Raw genomic sequence first — 25645 nt, forward strand, 5'->3', positions numbered from 1 at the left:
GGCGCTGTTTGAAAACTTCAAGCCCCACCCACAAAAACTGTGGAAAAACACATCCCATCTTTCCACAGTTCAACGGCAAGCTGGATTTAAAAACAATATTATAACGGCGGCTTCAAAAATCTGTAAAACGCCTAAATGAGATGTGTAAAGAGCGCAACAGTCTCGCGCGATATTTCTTACTTTCAAGTGGACATTAAACACGAGCGGAAATGTTCTGCAGAAACAAGACTTCCAGAGCCACGGTCGCGCGCGGATCCGCGCTGGAGATGGAGGTGAAGAGAGGCCAGTTCCGCCTGAGTGTGCTCGAGGACTCCGCACAGGTAAATACTACTGGAAAGAAATAATAAAGACCTCTGAAAGTCCACAGGATCCACACAGGTATTGTTTTGGTCACTGCTGGTAATGTGTTGGTGGGATGCCATCTGGTGAACGGGAACCATTAAATTCTACTGCAAACAATAAAAACACACACAAAAAGTAATGGTTTTAATGGATAACAGCTTCATAACGGTATTTGTATGTTTTTAGAAGGATGGAAACATAGAGGAAATTATGGCTCAGTTTGCTCGTTCATCTATCTCTGGTGACTTGATTTTATGATTTCCTGAAGAACCCCTGAAGCTCTGTTACCACTTAATTGTCTTGGAAAATAAAACAAACAAACAAATGTTTGCTGACATAAATGTTTAATTTGATCTTTAGTTAAATATTTGAGTTATTAAAATCTTGCAGACTTTGGTAACATGGCAAATCACATTGGGCTTTTGGCATATGTCATGTCTTATATGCCCATGTGAAGTTTGTTTTCAAAAAACATGAAAACACCTTTTAATGTTTCAGTTGTTTCTCCTAAACTGCAATTTAACTTTTGCAACTTACAGGATGTGCTCTCACAAATACTGTACGATAACCTTTCCTCCAAGACAAATAGCAAACACAGAGTTTGATTGTTGTAATTGTTTTAGATGGGATATGCGTTAGAGGAAAAAACAAACTTTTAGTGCAGATATACAGCATGCAATTCTATTTTTGGTGTAGTTGTATACTGCACATTATGGTTCATTCAAAGGGGTCATATGACACCGCTAAAACGAATATTATCGTTTGTTTTAGATGTAATGCAATGTGTATACACAATTTAAGGTTCAAAAACACTCTTTGCCCCGTCTCTCTGAAAAGCACAGATTTTTTTTACAAAGCTCATCGCTCTGAAAAGCGAGGTGTGCTATGATTGGCCAGTTAACCAGTGAGTAGTGATTGGTCGAATACTGCAATCGTGTGATGGAAATGTAACGCATCTTACCATATTTGGAACATCAGGTTCCAAAGCAATTGTACTGACAGTTACGCTTACTTGCGTAATGCGTGTACATTTAGGCGGTCTTAGGACGTTTTCACACATAAGGGTTTGTTTCGGAACCTGGTGCGTTTTCTCTCTTGGTTCGGTTCGTTTAGGCATATGTGAACACTGCAATCGCGCTAGGATCCGCCCCAAAACAATCGCTCCGAGACCGCCTGAACAAGGTGGTCTCGGCCCGATTGCAAACGAACTCTGGAGCGGTTCGCTAGACGTGTGAAAGCCATCCGACCCAACGAACCAGACTATCACAATGTATGATGGGTAATTACGTAAAGTCGCGTGACGCAAAAGGGATTGTTTTGCTAATGGCTCCCTGTAACATTGTTCAAAGTAAGGAAGGAAGGAGGCGGGAACCGGCGAACGTTAAACCAAACTTTTAATAAATAAACAAACAACAAAACAAAAGTAAAGTGATGACCGCTCCCTCACGGTCGACTGCTGGCCACACAAACATAATAGAAGATGACATAAAATCCAGGCCTGATTCTCTCTTGTCCTTCTCCTCCTTTTATGCTTCCCGAGCTCTGCCGTGAGCTGACGCTCATTATCACTCGCGTTACCGGCCGGAAAATAAACAGATGCACTCTGACCAATCGAAGGAGAGTTTACTCGCACGTGACTTTTATTAACAAAGTTTGGTCCGTTTGGAAATATTGCCTTGTGAATGCGAACCGAACTAAAATAAATTGCAATATTGTAGCGATTTAACCCCTGGTTTCGGAACACAGCAATCGATCCACAGGTGTGAAAATGCCCTTAGTCAAATCATACCACCAACTGACGTAGATTTGTGGGGGTGTGGTTACACGAGACGTTTCAGGCAGGTCTGGGTGAGCATTCGCTTTTAGATAGAATGCATCTTTTATTCCGACATGTAAATTTTTGCAATTATACCTGTCTAATACATGCATCGACAACTTATAACACACCAAAGACACAGAAAAACAAGTATTCGTGCCATATGACCCCTTTAACAACAGCAAGCTAAGACTGGTGTTTGTGCTAAATTTATAAAACTGACACAAAGCTCCGCCCACTACAGCGCTTATGTAACCACAACCTTTACATCACTGTTTACCTAATGTTACAGTTTTAGAGCCAAACTATCTGTTTAATATTAAAACTGAACGAATATAGAAATAGAAAAAGAGACAGACTGTTACTATTAGAACATTTTGTCTACATTTGTGTTTTTTTGTGTAAAGGTGCTCTTATTTGGGACACTTTATAAATGCATAAATGTTTGTGTTTGTCAACGGAAGTTGTGGTTTCTATGAATGTCCCTTAAAGGAATAGTTGTTCCAAACCTGTATACATTTCTTTGTTATGTTGAACACAAAGGAAGATATTTGGAAGAATGTCAGTAACCAAACAGATCTCCCATTAACTCCCATTTATTTTCTCTACTTTGGCAGTAAATGGGGCATGATATCTGTTTGGTTACTGACATTCTTCCAAATGTCTTCATTTGTGTACAGCAGAACAAAGAAATGTATACAGGTTTGGAACAACCTAGGGTGAGTAAGTAATAACAGAATTTTCATTTTTGGGTGAACTATCCCTTTAAATGGTATAGCAAATTGTATAACGTTTGTTTTTGTTAGCTTATAATTAAATTAGATTTTATTTTTTTCATTATAATATTAACGCAGGTCCTAGCTCCTGCCTGACTTTTATCCTTCTTTTTAAAATTAAAGTCCACAAATCTTTTATTTTATGTAATAATAAGACATCGCTCTTTCTACAGTCCTTCTAATGCCCGCAAAATCTCTTCCCTGCGTCAACATGAGAACGACATCTTTTTGTACTGTGGTGGCCACCGTCGTGTTTGGACTGAGCGATTTGTGGCAAATCTATAATACAACGCTAGTGGCCGCTGTTAATTAAGAACTGCGCCTTTAAGTGTGTATGTGACAGAATTAACACCATGTAACCGTCTTAAAGCTAATCTATACAAACGACTTAACATACTTGAAAAGGAAAAACCCTTTTTGCAGTTTCGCTTTAACTTTGCTGAACTTTCTGCACATGAGACATTGGCTTTGGGGTTCTGGGCTTTTACGTCACGGCTTATCCTGTTCATTTTAAACAGGCCTCTCATGTGATAAGAGTTATAAACAACCATCAAAGTGTGTGTGTAGCCCGGGGCAATTATAGAGAGTTAAATACTGTTGTCCGGTCTTATGAAGCATTTTTTTAACGATTTATTTCTTGGTAGGGCTGTCAAACGATTAATTGCGATTAATCGCATCCAGAAAAAAAGTGTGTGTTTACATATTGTGCATATTAATTTTGTATTTATACATGTGCATGCATAGTATATTTAAGGAAAATATAAAATATCAAACCTGATAAACATTTATGTATAGTTATATTATTGGTAAATATGAATAAATATGTAAATATTTTCTAAATATTTATATATGTGTGTGTGTGTTTATGAATACAAAATTAATATGCACAGTACACAGACATACTGTATGTTATGTAAATGCAAACCTTTATTGTGGATGCGATTAATCATCATTAATCACATAATTGTGATTAATCACTTGTGTTTACATAATATATGTCTGTGTACTGTGCGTATTAATTTTGTAATTATAAACAGATCCATATTCATTTACTGTATAAATTTAAGAAAAATATATTTTTTTTCATGTATTTTCTAAATATATGTACATGTATAAGTGTGTGTATGTTTTTGTGTTCACAAAAACAAAATGATCTGCACAGTACACGGACATATATTATGTAAACTTTTATTCTGGATGCAATTAATCGTTTGACAGCCCTAATTTTAATATGTAATTCTTTCTTGTCCTGTTAAAGAGCTTAATCTGTCCAGAATCCACTTACTTACACTGGGTTCGCGCCAAACGCAAATTAAGCGTTTGGCGCTAGTAAATGACATAAAAAGTAAATTCAAAGACGCGTATAGACATGAACTCACATCAATCTCGTCTTCCGCGAAGGTTGAAAATATTTGTCAGATCGCGTCACTCGCGCGAAAATAACAAACTTTTCCCGCTAGTAATAAAGAGCGTGGAACGCGATTGCTCGCGCTTGGTGTGAACCCAGCATAAGACAGGATGAGACCCTCTGATCTCATGGTTAATATGTAGGGACGTGTAATTCTGAAACTTAACATAATAGCTCATTCATGTAATTCATTGGAAGAGCATTGCGTCAGCAGCAGAAAGTTCATGGGATCACAGATAATAATACAATGTATTCCTTGACTGCGCCATAAGTCGCTTTTGATAAAAGCACCTGCCAAATGCATAAGTGTACTTGTAAATAATACCCAAGTCTTTCCGTCACTCTTCGTCTGCAGGACTGTGAGGTCCAGAAATTAATCGAGAGTGAGGTGCGGATCAGAGACGGGGCCTGTAAGCTGTTAGCCGCGTGCTCTCAGAGAGATCAGGCCCTGGAGGCCTCCAAGACCCTCCTCACCTCTAACACCCGCATACTGGCCCTCATGAGCCAGCTGCAGCGCATGAAAGAAGCGCAGGCCATGCAGAGAGCAGGACGGAGGTAATGGACAGAGATCTTTCACATTGACATAGAAGTGACTGATGTCTCTACATAGACAGCACTATATAAATGGTACTCACAATAAGTGATTTAAGTCGGGATATCTAGTGCTTCCTGTGTAGAGAGCTCACTTGGTTTTGATACAGCAGATCCATTGAAGGTTTTTTGGTTGATTTTAGGTCATTTGATGGTGGGGCTATTGATGACAGATTACCTTGTACTGCAAAAGTTGCCATTTCAGGTAGGATTGCACACACAAATAACAGAACGCATTATTTATTTGCATTCATTTTTGACTTTACATCGTCAGATATCCGTATTCCTCTTATGTGGAAGGATTCCGAGTATTTTAAGAACAAAGGGGGTGAGTCTGACAAATGCATACAATCTTATTTTTGTCAGTTCTTTATTTAATTGTCTCTTTTGTCTTTTTAGAGCTGCACCAGTGTGCCGTGTTCTGTTTGTTGCGGGCCGGGACAGAGATTCATAATACAGATCTTGTAATAGTGGACAGGACACTCACAGACGTCTGTTTCGATGAAACATTGATATTGTGAGATACTTTTTATTTTTTTGTATCTCTATATATACTAACATAAAGGTTAGGTTAGGTTAGGTTAGGTTAGGTTAGGTTAGGTTACTTTATTTATACCCGCAGGTAAATTTGTTTTGCAGTAGACAGAGAGACATTGACATTCATCTTGACATACTATTTAAAAAAAAAAATTCAACGACATGAACAACAACAATACAATCACATGCTACCTAAAAACAAGCTACATACTTAAAGCGGCCCTAACACACGCGGTTTCTGCTGATCTCATATTAATCTTGAGTACCTATAGAGTAGTATGGCATACTTCGTATCTTCGAAGAGTATTTAGTTTGATCACATTTATAAAAGATATATACAGCTGTACGATTATTTCCGAAAGCATACTGCGCGCGCGGGGGGAGGCGTAGGCTGAACTAAAGCACGTGCGCACCCATTGCCAACAAAACACAGACATCAGTTTCACTACCGCATGCGGTTCATGTCCGGCATCTTTTAGCGCTGGTACGGCTCCATATATCAGTTTCAAACGATCTCCAAATCCAGCGTTATATCCAGCGTTTATATAACATTCATCACCCAAATGCAGTGAACAAACAAACACCTGAACTTGGCGAACGTATGCTCTCTCTCCTGCACACAAGTGAAAGTGACGTCTGCGCATGCTCCTTCTCCTGCTCTCCTTACTGCCGCGTGGGCGTGCCTCGTGCTTTTCCGGGAGAATTGTCCAATAAGGGACTAAGAAAAATTGTTACGAAACAGTTTTATATGTTCGAAAAAAACTTTCCGAAACCTGTACGATCGCTGGGGGAGTGTATCGAGCACATAAATACTACGTAATACGCCCAACTCGTTTTTTGACAAGTTGACCATGTTAAGCATGAGAAGACAGCACGTTTAACATTGTAAAGAAGTCAGAATGCATGACACACCATTGCACCACCCCTTTAAAATCCACCATCCTACAGTTTATTTAACACATTTAAGGCAGCGGGAACAAAGCTATTTTTATACCGCTTTGTCTTACACCTTCGGATTAAAAACCTCTGTCCAGAGGGAAGGAGCTGGAACTCACTGTGCAAGGGGTGAGAGTCGTCATTTAAAATAGAAATAGCTATACGCTGTAACTGTTTAGTATACGGGGATGCCAGTCGACTAGACCATTTGACTATCTGGTTTGCAGAGTTCCTAGCTTTTAATGATATATGACCAAACCATGCCACCAAAGAGAAAGACAAGACTGAATCAATAAAAGCATGATAGAACATAATCATTAACGTTCGGTCAATATGAAAGTGTGATAGCTTCCTTAAGCAATCAAGCGCTGGTGACCTTTTTTACACACAGCTGCACAATTAGCTTCAAAGTTCAGTTTTTCATCAGTAATAGTCCCAAGATATTTATAGGATTGCACGCGCTCAACGGTCTGACCTGTGATTAAGGTAGTTTAGTTGGTGCACATGAATATTCCTCCTAAAATCAATGAGCATATCTTTAGTTGTTGACACAGTATATTAAGCTGTAGGTAAGACTCTTCATACCACTGAACAAACTCATCAATAACTGGGCCGTGGCTGTTCTCATTTTCCTGGAGCAAACTAACAATAACTGAATCATCTGCATATTTTATGATGGTTCATCTGACACATGTTTTTGTAAAGAATAAATAGCAAAGGTGACAGGACGCACCCTTGAGGGGACCCTAGAGGAACCCTCACCCTCTGTGTCCTATTTGTTAAAAAGTCAAGGATCCAACCTGCCAAATTAGTACTTAGAAACTGTTCTAAGAGCCTTCTAATTAAAATGTGGGGTTGGATTGTATTAAAAGCTGAGGAGAACTCGATAAATAAAAGTCTTGCATGTGTCCCATTTCCAAATGTCTAAAAAGCAAAGCAGTGTAACCGAAGCATCCACCACCCCTCTATGGGACCTATATGCAAATTGCATGGGATCCAGAGCATGTTCCGTCTGCCTCTGGATCTCAGACCTGACCAGTCTTTCAAAGATCTTCATTAAAACTGAAGTCAGAGCGACTGGCCTGAAATCATTAAAGATTTTAGGACCACTGCATTTTGTAACTGGGACAACCACAGCATCTTTCCAGAGATTAGGTACATGTTATGTCTGTAATGAGCAGATTGATTCACTTCCATGTATCGTGTCTGTGTAGCTCTGATGTACCTCCAGACTTTGACCTGCGGGTGGAGCTCTATAGCTGCTGTGTTGAGGAGGATTTCAGTCTGGGCTTCTCCACCCGGAGGCTCAGCCGCCTGGGCAATTCTGTGACACGGGCATCCAGTAAGAAGTTCATGGCAACGCTGGAGACGGCAGCTTCCTGTGGTTCCCACAGCAACGGGGCAGGGTCTCCAGTACTGCCACCCATCCAGTCTGTACAGTACGTGCCAATATGAGCATGTTCACATAGAATATGAGCATGTTCACAAAGAAAAATATTTTAAAAGGCACATAAATTCTGTTTAGATTTTTGACTCTGTGTAGACGTGTCCACAATGACAGATGATGCTACACAACTGTCGACAGTTGAATGTCAGACTTAACGACAGAAAAAATCTCTGTTAAATCTACCTGTGCACAACATCGCAGACACAAACAACATTTGCATACTGTCTAAACAGACAGACACACCCTGATGTTTATTGACTTAACATTCAGTCAGTCTGAGATAGCAGCCAAAACCAGTAGAGAGAAAAATGAAGTGACTGATTTTTGGAACAGATTACATATTTTCTGGATGAATCTGCCTGTCAAGAACATGTCAGGGTCATATTTCACTCCAAAAGCAAAAACTTTTATTTTACAGCAAATGAAAACTATTACAACATCATTTGAGATTCTCACTACAGTTGTGCAAAAATATTGTATATGCATAATATTTTTAAGATATTTGTAACATAAGTACTTTATGTACATGTGATAGGCTATATGAGACCAATTTTCTTTTGTTGCACTTATGCGTTTTGTTGTCCTTATGTTTTTCCAATTGCTTCCATTGTTTCCCTCATCTGTAAGTCGCATTGGATAAAAGCGTCTGCTAAATGTAAAATGTAAATGTAATGTACATGTATAAATATACATGTGTAAGAAATATGTATATAATATATATAAATTGATATGTTTTACAAATTAAATAATGTGTATTTTTTTAAAGGGGATTTTTGGTTGGGGTGTGCTTATTTAAAAAATCCATTTTTTATTTGTCCTTATTTATTTTGAGTTAAAACATGTTTTGCCGTTTTTGTCCGTCTATTAGTTTTACTTCAAGTAGATGACAACAGTTTTGTTTGATTGTGTTGAATGAAAAGGTTTCTGTGACTAAATGCAAATCAACATTCGGTCTTAAGCACTTTTGGTCTGAATGAAAACTGTTTGACACTCTTTAGCCATGAAATATTGTAAACGTCATCGCAGAGCCCCTCAGTATCGCTTATTTTCCGCAGGGGCCCTAAATATCACCTACTGGCTCACACGTCTCTAAATCTGTGCCACATACAGAACTCTTTCCGAACCCATGACCTGACCATATCAGGCACAGGTAAGAAAACACTTTCACACTGCACCCGTTCATTTTATACATTGTCTCTCGATGAGTTTCTGTGCGTCTGTTTTTTAAGAGGACACCTCATTCTGGTTGCCGCTGTATGGTAGCATGTGCTGTCGACTTGTGGCTCAACCGCTCTGCATGACTCAAGATGTCTTCTGTGGAAACCTCAGAGTTCGGGTTAGTGAAAACATCATGTGTTATTGGTTATGTGAATGAGTAAAATGTTTAGTGTTGTTTATTCATATACCCTCTTTTTTTTCCCAAGTCAGAGGCCAGTCCTGAGGAGTGGTCAGACGTCTATGGTGTCCTGAAAGGGACAGAATTAATTTGTTACAAGCAGCAAAGCCATACAGAATCTTTAGAGAAACCGATGTTCACTATTCCCATTAATAAGGTCAGTATTGTAATGTCATTCAGTTGCAAAGTATGTTAGTTTTGTAGCTTCCCTCTTATTTACTGTATTTTTAGGGCTGTTGTTATTTTTATGAGGTTTTTTTTAAGTTTCATTATTGAAAATTCATTACACTAAACGTCAAAAATTAGCGTTGAAGTCATTTGAGGACAGTTTTAGTGTTACCCCAACAATAATAATCTTTTACTTTCAATAAAATCAACCTTGGGACATAATGTGGCCTTGTACTATATAATTTATAAAGAGATAATTTCATCATGAACCAACAGGGGGCAGTCTGTGTGCATTGCTCAGGTCAAACATTGCTTTAAGATTAAATAAACATGAAATATAGAAATTTATATTGACATTTACAGCAGTACTACGAAATATGTGAATCTCTTCTATCGTATCCATTATATAATTAGACAATAAGTTTTTTGCAGGACAATGAATTGAAAATCACTGCTTTGTTTACTTGCATTACACTACTGTACATGCATGCCACATTACAACACGTTTCGTTTTCTGAGCACATGTTTTGTTTGTCTTGTAAATCCAGTGTTACAGCTTATGTTAGTTTGGAAGTTGTCTGCTGTTTAATATGTGTTATTACCTGCATGCATGGTAGTTATCTGATTACATGATCTCGATGTGTGCTTATTTGCTTTAGGACACACGTGTGCGTGCCACAGAAAAGGATCCGTCTCTAAATACCCAAAGTATCAACATAAGCAACCAGTCTGGTGATGAGAGCACATACACGATTCTCACGCGAACGCCACAGGACTCGCAGCGCTGGATGGAAGCATTCTGGCAGCATTTCTATGACATGAGTAAGTATGTGTGCCCAAGCTCTGCCAGCATGCAGAAAAACATCACAGCTAGAGCAGAATACAGCCACTAATATCACTAGTATCTAAAGCACCAGGCCCTAGTGCATCAGTTGTTCTGTATCAGTTGCTCAGTGACAATTCAAAGTTCTCAGTGAAGGATTGGCACAGAAGTTCTTGTTTAGTGTCTCCTGAGGGTTTGTGACAAGCCCTGTGCAGATACTGCCATCTTGTGATGGAAACTTGGTTTTGAATCGTCCGAGCTGGAATTATTTCTTATGTTTATCTCAAACTGTACATGCACATACTTTTAGTATTTTTTACAGAAAGATTTGTAATGGGTATAGGTATAGTATTTATTTATCTGTTAGGGTCCAAAAGTGAAGGCCTGCTTGTGAACATTCTCTTTATGTTTATGTTTATTGGCTATGTTAAAGAACTGGAAAATGATAATAGTTAAAATAAAATTGTATATAGATAATGAAACAAAATGTAGATAAAAACCATATGTGGTATTGATATATTTATGTTTTTTATATTTATTTTATTTAAGAAGGATACTAAGAGCATCTTTTCGCTTTAATAAAAACACAGAAATATGATTTTTTTGTACGAAGGTGTTCACGTGGTTAATTTTACTTCTTTGATTATTGATATAGCCTAGAAATACTTCAGAATCTTTAATTTGTATATTTTTTATCATCAAAACTTGGATTTTTCATACACTTTTAGACCAACCAGTTTTAAAAGTATGCACTTTTTTTTAACCATTCAAACTTCTCAACACATCCTTTTGCTGCCGTGCAAGCCATGGCAATGTTCCTAAATGTAAAACTATTCCAAAAAAAAAAACCCCACTCCTCTTTTGGAATTCAGCATTTTGAATGTTTCCTTATCGCTGTGGCTAAAATTCCCCATGCTGTCCTCTCGCACTTGCTCTGTGACTGCGTTGTGTCAGATTTGATTCTTGTACGTTTGTTCACAGTAATAAATACTCTGAAATATGCAAGTCCTTTCACCATAGATCTCTAAAATAGATCCGATTTTTAACACATCAGAGCTCATGTTTGAAATGTCAAAGTGACGATTCAGGTGGTGTGGTGTGATGTTTACGGAAGTCTGTTCTGATGAAATTTAAGATAGTTACTTTTCTTCATTAATTCATAGAGAATTTCTTATCTATTGTGTTATGTGCTTTTTTAAACTTTTTTATATACTTGTAAAAATAATATAAATTATGAACATTTCCAAAATGTTCAAATTATTCTAATTATATAAAAATTTCACGCAATTATTTGTTAGATTAACTACAGTAGTAAACATCAACTAATAATAAACAATAATTATACAACATTTGTTTCTTAGTACATGTTAATTTCAGCATTTACAAATGCATTTTAATGTATTTGTAATACAAATACCTTTTCAGTTATATCTGTTAACGTTAGTTCATGCGCAGTGAACATTCAGCGTGAACAATTGTTTTTTTAAATGTTGTGAATGTGTACGCTCATATATTTGAGAGCGGCTGAGCGTTCAATGCGGTTTATTTGCTTTTGCTTTGCTTTTTTTTTAAGATGACTGACACTTTACTTAGTGATTTCAAACAAAGTGTCCCTTTGAAAGCAACACACCTTTACTGTTTTACAGTAGCTGCATTTACGTGGACACATTGGATTGAATTGAATCAGATTGTGCAATCTGAATTTAGTGTTTACATGAAAGGTAAATAAAGTGATCTGATTGATGTGTGTGTTTACATGACAAGCTTCAAATCCGATATAATCTGCTGACATGCGCACACTGATACCCACTAAAACAGTGTTTTCAAGCGCATGTTGTGTATGTTTTATTTTACAAACGGCATGAAAAAAATTAACAGTTTATAAAGGCAGTGTCTCGTGCCAATGAAGCACGAGCACATCCGATTCGGTTTTACCTTGGTAAAACCATGACAAAACTACCAAGACCCACCAGAGCGTCTGCAGGCAAACAATAATTAAAATAAATGTTTAGCAACAGCTTAATACCGAACTTTAGAAGTGATAATATGCGCATTCATATATCAGCATTAACGGTAAACAGAGATGGGCGCGGTGGATGCGGGTATCATTATAATATTCACAAATGGCTACTTAAACTATGTTGTAAGCACAGATGTGTTTATTTTATGTCACAGACACCAGCATAATAATGTACAATTAATGAATGCAAAATAATGTCTACATATCAATGAAGCAAGGTCGTTACAGTGACTTGGTAAAAACAGTTAATCCTTCCAAATCACGTGTAAGTAAACGATAAGTAAAATAAATGTTCGGTAGCCTACTACGAATATAAATGAAATTTTATGATTAGACAGTATGTTTGTACATCTGCAAATGTATCGTGTTTTAAAAAGGAACTGAGAAACTGCGGTTAAAAACTCACTCACAGGGAAACAGTTAAGACATTTTAAATGCATAGAAACATTCATGTTCATTTAGGGATGACAAGCATATGGAAATGTTTACCGCTTTGTCAGATTTATGGTTTTTGGCTTCTTTAGCAACAGCTGCTCCGTTCCGTGTGTCATGCCCTTACGTCTGTACGAGTCAGCGTCGTCTTTACACATGCACACAATTTCCTACTTAGGTTTTTAATCTGATCAAGTGTTTACATGTCCTATCAAGCGGATTACAAATGGCATAAACCACCCCTTACAATCCGACTGAAATTTCAATCGACTTGGGCATTTTTAAACTGATTGACGTGTTTATATGGAGCGTTTTCATTCGGATTGGATTTTTAATCGGATTACACTGGTCCATGTAAACGCAGCTAGTGACTGCAACAGTTAGGTATTGTGTGAATTCAACTGCAAGATATGTTTAGTTGTTTAGTTTTGCTTGAGCAAGTAATAGTGGAAGAAAGAAAAACAAATCAAACCAGGCTACAATAAACAACAAAAGGTTTAGAACGTACCTGGAAATACAGTATTAAGAAGGGGTGTGAAGAGACACTTATCCCACGAGACGAGACGAGACACGAGACTGGGTTCACAAGAACGAGACGAAACGATTTTAAGACTTTTTTAGTCTTTTATTCACCTTAAAACACAAAATGCAAAAAATGCAATCATAATAAAATCAACTTGTACTTTATGAAACAAATTAAACTTCTACTTTAATGAATTATAGTATGCAGTAATAAACAATATGTAAATACTGCAAAATGTTTTGTCACAAACTCAACTGACAGGCAGTAATTGCACAAAAAATGTGCTTTGTTTTCTTAACAGTGCAGCTATTAGTAAAGAGCTGTGGCTGTTTCTCTTTATGCTTTTACATAGTGCTTGACTGCTCGTGTTAGTAGAGGTGGCGATCATATCACATTGTCAATCCTCCTTCCTCCACTGACTGAACCCTCATAGCCCTCAGAGAAACAGTTAAAACTACATAAACACATCATGTTTTATGCTTACATTGCACATAAGTAAGAGACAGATGATCTGTTTTTGAAGAGGTTTGCCTGTGAATGTATTTTAAATAACGTAATGTGAACTTGCAATTGCTATATTGTACTTGTGGTACAGTCAGCTCAGCTGCTGATCAGCCACGCACTGAACGCTCCCAAAGCGCTGCTGGCAGCGGGAACCGCCGTAAACGGTCGTGCTTATGCACAAGGTGCTGCAGACGTGAGAGACACACTCGAACGTTGAAACCCGTCCTCTAGCGTGTGTTTACTTAAAAACGGTGGGAAAGTAGAGCTGCGAGATGGAAAATCACGTTGTCGATTGGCCGGGCAGGTCACTGTTCGCACATACATTGTGCAGTTATAAGCGTGTTCTGTGAAGTAATGAAAACAGGTCACACCACAACAAAATGTGAACTCGCACAAATGCACCCAAATATATTTTGAGGTCACACAGGTAAAATTTAGGGAGCATATGCGATTAAAATGCTTGCAATTTCGAGCCCAACACCCCATCATGCCAGTTGCGTGAGGATATTGTGTTCTCGCGAGATCTCGTGCCACCCCTAGTGTTAAGGTTTCAACATCATCATGTTTTATAATTTTATCTTAAATAGAAAGTTTTTCTAAGTAATACTAAATACGAAAGGTCAGATATTTTTCTACAATTGAAGAAAACAAGATTCTCAGATAATGCAGAAATTCCAGTGATCAACCGTGCCAGCAAGGAAATAAATTTATTATCACTCAGTTTGTTAAACTGCTAATGTAATTTAAAACACAAAATTGTATGTAATTAGAAAATAAATTAGAATGTATAATTTCACCTTAAAAGTTTCAAAGCTGCTGTTGTAAGGGAAGTTATAAAATTGTAGTTGTACAAAACAATATTGTAGTGACAATTGTGTACATTACGCATTGACAATAATACCTATATGCTTTATCAAGAAAATGGTGATAATCGCTTTATTCAAACGCTTCAGCATGCATTAGCATGTCCTCATGTTTTCATTTGACATTTTTGTCTACATAACCACTTGTACTTTTTGGTGTGAAGAGTCTGTAATTATCACATCAAGAAAAAAATTCAGCACTTAAGTTATAGTTTATCGGTGGTTTCAGTGAACCAACAATGTCAAACACCCTATCAAACTGGATTTTATCTTTAATCTTCAGTACAGATAGGAGTGGTGAACCGATGGAGGAGGGCAAGATTAAGCAATCGCAAGAAAAAAAATAGTTCAGAGTGAGACGTGGTGAAAAACAGGAAGATTTTAAAGGTGTGCTGAACTGGCCTTTTTTATTATTTTATACTGTTGTCTGAGATCTACTTATGACGTCCGCGCGGTTTTTACATTCGATAACATCAAAATCAATAAGTAATAGGCTATTTTCTACCTATATTTATTTTTTTATCAGGGTAACCGATTTCCGAATGACGCTTTAGACAACTGAGTAGGGCCGAGTACCAAAACAACCTTGTAGCCAATCAGCAGTAAGGTGCACAGGACGGACATTTGCCGAGCCGAGCGCTGATGAAAGCGAAAGATGGGGGTAGGGGTGTGTTTGTTTTGGGGATTTGGACACAACACATCCTCACTCCTGACTCGTCACATATGTATGCTCGGTCAGCGCCCTTCGGCGTCACTTTTGAACGCGCAGGGTACCCCTGTCAAAGTACTGCTGCTCACACAACCTCCATCAACCCCCACCTCCTACTGCAGGAAGAAATCACCCTATAACACGTCAGCGAAAACTCAAAAGAGGTGTCTATTGAGATGTTGCATAGGCCTATTTAAAAATAGATTGAAATGTAAACAGAGATTTTTACCTTAATTACTTAATAAAGTGCTGTATTCATAAAGAAGATATGAAAACATTTAATAGTTTGTCATTTAAACGAGAGGTCATTACAGTGTTTTAATATGTAAAATGTAATATTAAAATAATTGATGTTACGTAAAGCATTACGATCATAAAAAGCATATTTTGGCAAAGATGTTTCGTTTATGTTTGGAGTTAAGTTTCTTATCAGCGTTACGTACGTTTATTTGTCACCCTGCAGGAAGACATTAATTCTAAACTCTGCTCTTTCAAAAAGCGAGACATTCACACCTCTCCCAGTCCCCATCCCCCATCAACTGAGAAGTGGAATCTGTTTTTAAAAGCCTGTAGCCTATTGACATGGAGGGGATTAAAACATTTCAATGCTTGTCATTTAAACGCAGGTCAATACACTATTTCGTCACACTTTTATTTAATAACGATGAAACGGTCTATAAACTGCATATTTTGGCAAATATGATGTTTTTTCGTTCACGTCTTCACACGGGCCTCTGTTCTAGCTCATTAATAATAATTTATGTTACATTTTCGCCTTGTGCAGTTTACTTTTTCCAGTCCGCGTTCATTTATAATTATAAAAATTGTGATATTATGTCACATTCGCCCTCACGTATCAGTGTGTAGGCTACTGTTGTCGCTTTGTATCATTAATTTCTGGTTTAGCTGCTTGTCACAGGACGCACACCCGCTCCGAGTGAGCCTCGAGCCGTCAAACGGTCCACATCGGCTTAGAATACGGACACGCTAACGAGGAGGCTACGCTCTGCTATGGTCTTCATAGGCATATTGAAGTAGTTGGTGCAAACTACTCACTCCTGCGTGATCAATGTGATCTGTATATGGTTTTCACTGACGCACAAGTAGCATAATTTAGTGTAAAATGATTGCTCATGGTAATCTTTGTAAATGAGCTTAAAATCAAAAACAATTGTACACTTTGAAAACGAATATTACATTAAAGGTTCTGCCCGCATTGGCTTTAAACGCGCTTTCAAAATGTTTACTCTTTTGTTTTACTTGGTGATACTGTGTGTTAAATGAAGACTGTTTGCACTGTGGTGGAAATTAGATTATCCTTAAATAAAGATACATTTATTATAAAAGCTTACCGCGAATAGGGACGTTTTAAACTGTGGTTATGGAACTTTTTAAAAACAATCAAACGGTTCAACAGTTTGCTCGTATAAGGACAGAAAAGAAAATATTTTTTTATTATAATTGTGTGTTCTTATAACTATCAGGCATATGCAGTCGCTTTAGACTGGCAGAAAAGAAAAGATCCTATATGAACCTCTGCGATCATAACACGTTCGTTCTAATGATTTTTGTTCTAATGATTTAATGATTACTTTACTATGTCCTGCATTTGGCTCAATTCTCCGCCTATATCGCTTTTTTTTGTTATATTATAAACGTGAATAACTCTTGTTTTAATTTTTTATGTGTTGCCTCCTGTCATGTAATAATGAATTTATCACATTGAATTTCACTGTTTCACAGTACATGTGGTTAAGTACTGAAGGCGCAAACTCTCCCTTTGCGCCTCCTGGTGGAGATTTCGCGAACTAGTTTCACATGTAAATGTTTTTTAACTGCCGCCCTTCCCCAACGGCGGCACTCAACGCGGCGGTAGACAGCATTCTGGTGACTACCTACTGTATGTATTTTGTTTATGTACACTGATGTTCCTGTCAGTTGTTAGATCGTGGATTTACAGTAAAATATACGTTTTTAAGTCCCAGAATAGAAAACGTTTTTGGGTTTTTTACAACGTTTTACAATTGGGCATGGAGTTTTATTGTTGAATGCTGTAATTATAAGTGGCCCAGTGGCTACTAATAATCATGTAACTATTTTGTCGTTAACCCATATGATTTTCTCTATTCTGTCTTAAATATTTAAAACATGTCTGGTTTACAAACAGCATTGTTTTTACAGGCAGCCTGAATGTTCAGCTCATATAAAGCTTTTGGGCGTTTACTTGGCGCTGTTTGTAATTAAGACATTTAACTATAAAAATAACCTGCGTGCAAAGTTATTAACTTCACATAGTGACGAAAAAGAATGTAACAAGGGGACATTCCTGTTGGCATGCACCTGTCGATTTGTGCCAATGTCCAGACAGACATCATGAGATCAAGATACATATTCATTCTTCATGAGATCAAGATACATATTCATTCTTCATGAGATCAAGATACATATTCGTTCTTCATGAGATCAAGATACATATTCATTCTTCATGAGATCAAGATACATATTCGTTCTTCATGAGATCAAGATACATATTCGTTCTTCATGAGATCAAGATACATATTTGTTCCCCATGATGATAAACAGCTTGGAAATCAAGCTGAATTTTAAAAAGGCAGAAAGGTGTGTGTGTGTGTGTGTGTGTGTGTGTGTGTGTGTCCACGGGGATAGTCAACCAAAGCCGTGCGTGTGTGTGTGTGTGTGTGCGTGCGTGTGTGTGTGTGTGTGTGCGTGTGTGTGTGTGTGTGTTTGTTTGTTTGTTGAATTTCAAGTTCACTGTGGGTCCAATGACTATAAAGGGCTTGGCTTTCAAATAAAATTTTAAGTAATGGGTAACCACAACAGTATCCATCCTGTAACTGGTTTATTTTGTTTTGCAACAGAAACCACACTCTTACAAAAGCTGCAATGGAAGGTTGTTCACAGAAGAATGAATCAGTTCAGTACTGCCCTACAAAGGCAAAAGACCTTAACTCACTAGAGTGTGGAACTGAAAAAAAACCTCGATTTTTTTTGTTATTTTCTAGTGGGCTTTTCAAAGGCTACAACTCATTGTTTTCTTAAAATAAAAAACTAAATTGTCTCAAGATACTAATCATGCACATGATAAAGGAGGTTTTGAATGTCCTCAAAATATTAATAACTCATTTTCCACCAAAAACGAAGTTTACGCCTTTTGCCTTCGCAGGGCAGAGTAGCTTTTGGATATAGATATGAGGGTTTGAATATCTTAAACTATGTTCCAAACTATCAAAACAACATCTTGTTTCTACGCGTGTCTCTCATTTCATACCTCAAAGATTTTCTATTTAAAAAGAAAACATTTAAAATGAGATTTCCCTATTCATACAAAAGGGACTTCCTGTTCATCTCCTACAAAACAACATTCCAAATAGTTTTTCATTACTTACACATGGCAGTGGACCAATTCACGTCACACTTTTATTATAGGGTGAATCGAGCAAGCACGCATATTTAGTTTTAATCATTGGCATTTTAAAGAGGAATATTACAGTAAATGCATGAAATATTTATGTATTACAGTATTTTGTATTTAAATTGACTAACTGTCTTACCTACTGCACCAACATGCACTGAACACGGCATTATTTAAACATGACATTACACAACCACAATATATTGGTTCCGGCTGACAATGTGCATGCCAGCTTAAAAGATAGAGTCTAGAGCGCATGTGGTGTGTTTGGTGAGCTTTACCAACGTCATCCCAGGCCAGGTTCAATTGTGGATATGGATGTAACTTGGCTACCATAATTAAATGAATGCTATTTATTCCACCTTATACTGTTTTATTTCCAATTTATTTGAACAATGTGTAACTATTTGTCCTTTTCTCTGTAGATTCATATAGTAAATGATGCGTTAAGTGTATAGTTCAAAATGCTGTGCATGCTGTCCAATATTACGGTTTATATTGTGTTTAACGATTTCTTTCATTTAACATTCCTTTCGAGGAAATGCCTCCAAACTGTTTTTCTATTTCAGATATTCCACATTAAAAGATAAGAGCTATTGCCAATCACCCAACCATAGATGTCCTATTGACCATTTACTCAACAGCTTTTATCTTGAAATTTAGGTTGCATTCTTGAACAGAAGAGAAACTATGTGCAGATGTTTGTGGACGCGTTATAGGAGAATTTATTATTAGATGTTACTGTTAGTGGGAAGACCAGTTTTAATGTAAAAACAAATACTAGAATATTAAGAACATTGTACAAGAAGCATTATCGATTTTATGAAACGATTACCACTTAATCAAAATGTATGGTCTGTATAAGAATATACAGTATATACTGTAGTCCCCGTCATGTAAACAGTGACACGATGTTTCTATGCAGCAAAAATAATGTGTGCTGCGTAGTACAGATAGCAGTCTAGGTGAAAAGGTCATCGCAAACCCAGTGGATTTGAATTTCTATTTATTAAATAAATCATTGAGAAGTTCCACACCTGGCTCTGAATGTTTGCACAGCAATGCTTACTCGACACACAAACTGTTTGTGAGGTAAACACGAGATTCTGGCTTTATTGTCTTAAACACGCACATACATGTTTGTGTTGAAGGGCTGTATTCTGCCTGACAGGGAATTAGCTGAGATTGACCCTTCAGGTCAGAATTGTCAGAACGTGAATATGTCAGAACAGTCCTCACATTGTATTACAGAATCGAGTCGCACAGCACAACAGTGTCTTTGTTTGTCATTGACAGTTGTTGATAGAAAAGGGTGGCTGTGTTCACGTCCTAGACAAAGAAATAAAATAGAAAAATTGTAGAAGAATTCTCTGCCTGTAGCCATATACCATATTCTTTTCATTTTCAGCTTCAGTCTTTATCCTTTAATCTATCGGGTGTTCGTTTTAAATACTGATCCTGTGTGTTATTGTGTTAAATGCGTCGAAGAAGGGATGGTTTTCATGATGATATTTACATGTTCAGTTTTATGTTCGATCAATTTTGGCTTTCTAATATTTGACACATTCTGTAACATTTTCTGTGTTTATAGTACTTTTATTCATTGCTTAGCAGTATGATGTCAATTTTGACCACTCACTGGGGGTCTTAAAATTCATATGTTTCCTATAAATCTGTATTAAAAAGAGCTAAAAAAAGAGAAACAATGACATTAATTCAGCATGACTCATCTTGCATAACATTCAAAACTATTCATTCAAGTTCAAGCACCATAGATGCCACCGCACTGAATCATTACATAATGTATTGTTCACTTAGTCAACCAGAAAAAATATGATTCACGTTGTGGGAAATATAGCTTTATGTGTGAATAGATGCACTTTTTGTATGTAGGAATTGTGTAGAGACAAGACACGCATTGAAAGGACGAGACGCGGTCTACTGCGGTTTCTGCCTGATAATGCCTGCTTGTTATTGTTCGTCAAAAAGGAGATTTTCTGTAATTGTTGTGCATCATTCCTTTCAGCCTTGTATCCTTGTCTGGTGGCTTACAGTATGTGTCATTAGCTGAAAAATATTCGGCCTATTTGTGTAAAGACCTGATGTAATGCAGACAGGTGTTGAGCCGTTGTTGAAAGTGTTCTTGAATGCCTGAAATTCAATACATGCATAACTCACTCAAGTATGCAGACTCAGGCATGTAGCTCTTTTTTACAAAACATCCTTGTTGAGGATGGTTATTTGTGTTTGAGGTATTCATTACAAGTGCAGTGATGGGTTTTTATGTCTTTTTAACTGAAAGACGCAGTTTCTTGGTGTATAATTCTGTCATCGTTTCCACACCCAGATGTCATGCCAAATGAACCTGTGTTACTGTCTTCATTCCATGCAGCACAGGAGACATTCTGAAGAATATCCTGATGGCTGGTGCACTTACAGTGAATGATAAAGAAGCATCTTCAAAGATTAATGAAAGTGCTTCAAACGGCTCAAGCCATATTGATAAATTCAGTGAGTTTGCAGACCAGATTACCCAAATCAAATCATTTATTCAAAAGATTTGACTTGAACTTCCCACAAATTCCTCACAGTTCTGTCGTATGGTTTCTGAAGACCTGGATCACTTTTATGGTGTCCATTTTAAAGCTTGAAAGCTGCATGAATTAAAAAAACCAACAGGTATATTTCTGTGACTGTGTGTCAGAGATGGAAACTTGAGTCTGCGACTTGGACTCGAGTCGCACTTAAGTCGCGACTTGACTTGGACTCGTGGACAGCTGACTCAAGACTCGACTTGGACTCGTGACTCATGAGACTCGTAAAAAAACGCAATTCATTTTGGTAGAACATATCATTCACATTCTTCCTTTACTACCCCACATGACAGCATCATTTACCACATTTTTCTATGAATTCCCAATTCATTATGCAAATGTCACAACAATTCATCTCTAAACACACAAAGTCAGCATCATTATGTACACGCGCAACGCATATGAAGGATGCGTGTTCGTCATCAGAGAGTATTGTTATATAAATGAATAAAATGTAGCCACGTCTTACTTTAGTAGCTCCTGTACAGACCATTTAATTGGAGCAGATGTGATAACGGATGATTAGCTCTAAATAGTTTATATCAGTATTAATTTCGTTGATGAAAATTATTCGTTAACGACATGTTTTCACTGACAAAAACGAGATGATAGAAAAATAAAAATGAATGCATGATAACGAAAACTGTAATAAAAAAATACTGAAATACTGAAATAAAAATACTTTCGTCAACTTATAAAAATGAGACGAAAATATTCTTGTCCAACCTGGTGGAAAGCTATTTATCTCATATAAGTAGGGATGTAACGATTCACCGTGAGCCGGTTGAAAATCGATTATAATATGTGACGATACAAGTCGGACGTTATAAAAATCGCAGTACATATTTTGAATAGCAGGGGCCACTGTTTTTCTGCAAACTTGGTAAACGTGGATATGCTGATATTTCTTAAAAAAGTAAAAGTTAGGAAAAGCACAGACAAAGTCTTAGTTTGTTTATATTGAGACTTTTGTATTATTCATATTTTATTTTATTTGGAATTTGTTTTAAAACGGCAATTTAGTTTTGTTATTTGACATAAAATATATTTTTATTTTACAAAGAATTGTGCAGCATTAGAGAAATAATAAGAGGGCAGTTGTTCATTTCAAATTTTCCTCAACTCATTCTGTAAAAAAATCATGATTAAATTGCATTGTGAGATCAGAATCGTGAATCGCATCGCATCGTGAGCTGAGTGACTCGTTACATCCCTACATATAAGCAGTAGAGAGAAGTCTCTGGCTAAAGAGGAAGCACCGACATATGCATTCTGTGTCTTCATGCAGTTTACAAAGTGTCATATTTTCCTTCACAATTGCAGGTAAAACGCCACAAACTTGAAGCGCGACTGCAGGCGAGTCACCCTGAAACTCCAATATGCCAATGTTGACTTATCCGCTAATGCGAGCTGCTGCATAACGTGAAATGTAACATAAAGTAACAGTTAAGCCAAAAGAAGTGATGAAGTAAGTCGTATTGTACATTAAAAGATTGAATGACATGCTAAAGATTTAAGCAAGTATGTAACATGCTTAAAGCATGATTGAAGAAATGTCTTTTTGAAAGATATTTCTCATTCATTACTGTCTCAAGCAAAGAGTGCAACTCTGTTCTTCAAAGAGGCATGCCATGAGCCAATAGCGCTTCAGTGTGAGCCCTGTCAGAGTGTTTCATTGGTTGAATGTACTTAATGAATACGCCCTACTGAACGAGAAATTTAAAGGACTCATCGGATGAGCACTTTCAACAAGTTGGTATGATTTATTAGGGTCTTCATGAAATGTGTGGAACATATTTTGCTTAAAAACACTCAATGGCTGTGTAAACAAAACCCTTTTTGCCTCGTCAAAAACAGCTATGCTCACAGCAACCCGTTTTGGTGCATGTCTCTTTAAATGATAATGAGTTACAGCGCACCCCACCCCCCTTCTGTCCGGCGTGTCAACACAACACACGTGTAGTACTGCCATGGCAATGGTTTAGCTAAATTATGTTTCCTGAACTCCTCTGCGGTTAGTTTCGTTTTAAACGTCTCAAATAATTCGTCCGGAGACTAAAAAATCCGTCACAGCAAACAGGGCATCCTAATGCGCTCACGTTGTGCGTGTATGCTTGCCTAAAATCTACGGAATGCGCACCTGCAGATCTCAGCTGAATTACGTGGATTTCAGCACTTGTCGTTGACAAGTTATAACGTTATACACACAACGTGAGCAGATCAGATTTTTCAGCCTAAGGACGAATAATTTGAGATGTTTAAAACTAAACTAACCACAGTGTTTGCCCTTGTTCATTATCAAAACAAACAGCTTGCCGCAGCTGAACATATTAACACACATAATGTATTAACATACATACAGCTAAACTCCAAGTGCCCATTTGCCAAATAACATACAAATATAGAGTAAGTTTAACACTGGCTTTGAATGTTCTAGTTAGCCTGTGACTGACTTAACTCCCTTCGCTATCATATGCTAATGTTATCCTCCTATATATACGGTACATTTACGTCAATTCAGACTGTTGATAAATATTACTTTCATCGGCAGCTTTGTCTCATTCAGTTGGTCTCGATCCCTCGAGGAACAACTTTGAAGCTAATCCTGAGCAAACAAGCAGGTTTTTACTTATGGTTTCTGAGGGATTTCCACTAAAAATAAAATAAACCCACTCCTGTCTCTTCCGAGGTTAGGACTCTGTGCAGCGACTACATTGTTGCATGTTGTCCACTAACTTTTGCCATGGCGTCACGTACACCGCTGTCGCTTGTGAAAACAACAGTGGCGGCAGTGCCGTGGGTGTAATTGTGTAGATTATGGGGCGGTAGTATTATAATAAGATCCTGCGTCACAACAGGAGCGAAATCTGAACGGCTCGATTTCTCACATGCATGCAGGGAAAGGCTCTACAAAACAAACTTACTGGGATCTTATTTTTCACGTTTTCTGGGTTGCTAGATGCACCGGGGACCCGATTATAGCAATTAAACACAGAAAAATGTGGATTTTCATCCGATGACTCCTTTAAATCAAATGAGATTGAATGAACTAGTATTCTCTGTGTTGCAACAATGTATATCCAGCAGTTACTGAACTTTTCGGAAAAATAAAGGTAATGACCTGGGCTGCGTTTCCCAAAAGCATCGTAAGCCTAAGTTGTTCGTAAAAACGATCGTACGAGTGATCGTAATATTACGGTCTGTTTCCCAAAAGCATCGTAACTTAAGTAGCACTTGAAAATCATCGTAGATCTACGAGTGCTCTGGAGTAATCGTAAAGCCCTAAGTGCATCGTAAGAAGACCGATTTATGAGGTCACCTGCAGGACAACCGGAGAATTGCGCTTAAACTTAAACATGCCTATATGTTTTTATTAATTTTGTTTTTTTGTTTGTTTAAATCTTTTAAATTACAAAACTAAATTAATAAAAATACAGTGCAATAAAAATTAAATGACTGAACATACATTAATAAAGTAAAGAATAAAAATATATATAGTATGGGCAAGTTGTTGGTAACAAGGGATGCATGTTTGTTGCTGGATCGCTGTATTAAAGTTACTCCATATTTTATGCAAAGTAAAAATGTTGTGTTTAAAAGAGAAATGGTCAAAATGCTTACTTGGTGATTGTCAGTGTCTTTGTCCTTCTCCTGCTGCTGTAGCCTAGTGCAGCCGTGATTTCTTCTTTAAAACTATTGTGAACTATCCTCTAATTATTTAGAGGAACCATGTGATTAAAGGTTTTTAGACTGTTACAAACCCTATATATTACACACTGCCTATCTTATGTTCCAACAACTGCAGAAGGCAATACTTAAAGAAACTGAATTTGCTGAGAAATTGTATTGATTAGCTCTTTCCTTTATCGTTCTCTAATTGAAAGGTTCATTTTCATAATGAACACACTTTGTGCTTATTATTAATAAAGTGCTGGTAATGTATGTGTACAATAAACATTTTGTTTAGAGCTAGAAAGCTAGATAATACATAGGCCCTAATAAAAAATTGCCACCTCCACACCACCCAAAAGTGTAATAAAATGTGGTTCAACAAACACATTCAGCATTTTTTCTACTCTTGATTTTAAAATAAATACATTGCACAATTATAGTAGATAAGTCCTATATACACATAGAAAAAGTATTAGACGTTGCACAAAAAATATGTTAAGCAACATTAAACAATATTCACCTACCACATGCACATCTGGTGAAAATTATTAGCCTAAACATTTCTAAAACAAGCGCATGCTACAAAAACGAGCCATTGTATAAGGTGACATTTCAGCACCTGACAAACGGATAGCGACTCGTAAGTAGCACTTAA

At 37.2% G+C, this 25645-nt stretch overlaps 1 protein-coding gene across 1 annotated transcript in view; it reads left to right on the forward strand.

Moving 5' to 3' along the window:
* The first annotated feature begins 27 nt into the window (after nt 1-27).
* Nucleotides 28-25645, forward strand: part of rtknb (rhotekin b) — a 40217-nt gene continuing 14599 nt past the window's right edge. Inside the window, exons 1-10 of the mRNA XM_057360900.1 lie at nt 28-320; nt 4698-4897; nt 5077-5138; nt 5208-5261; nt 5333-5450; nt 7621-7845; nt 8909-9003; nt 9083-9189; nt 9278-9406; nt 10077-10239. Coding sequence (XP_057216883.1) covers nt 210-320; nt 4698-4897; nt 5077-5138; nt 5208-5261; nt 5333-5450; nt 7621-7845; nt 8909-9003; nt 9083-9189; nt 9278-9406; nt 10077-10239 — 1264 coding nt within the window. The 5' untranslated portion in view covers nt 28-209. The remainder of the gene's footprint in view (nt 321-4697; nt 4898-5076; nt 5139-5207; nt 5262-5332; nt 5451-7620; nt 7846-8908; nt 9004-9082; nt 9190-9277; nt 9407-10076; nt 10240-25645) is intronic.

Source organism: Triplophysa rosa, linkage group LG19 (genome assembly GCF_024868665.1).
Source record: "Triplophysa rosa linkage group LG19, Trosa_1v2, whole genome shotgun sequence".
NCBI classification, from domain to species: Eukaryota; Metazoa; Chordata; class Actinopteri; order Cypriniformes; family Nemacheilidae; genus Triplophysa; species Triplophysa rosa.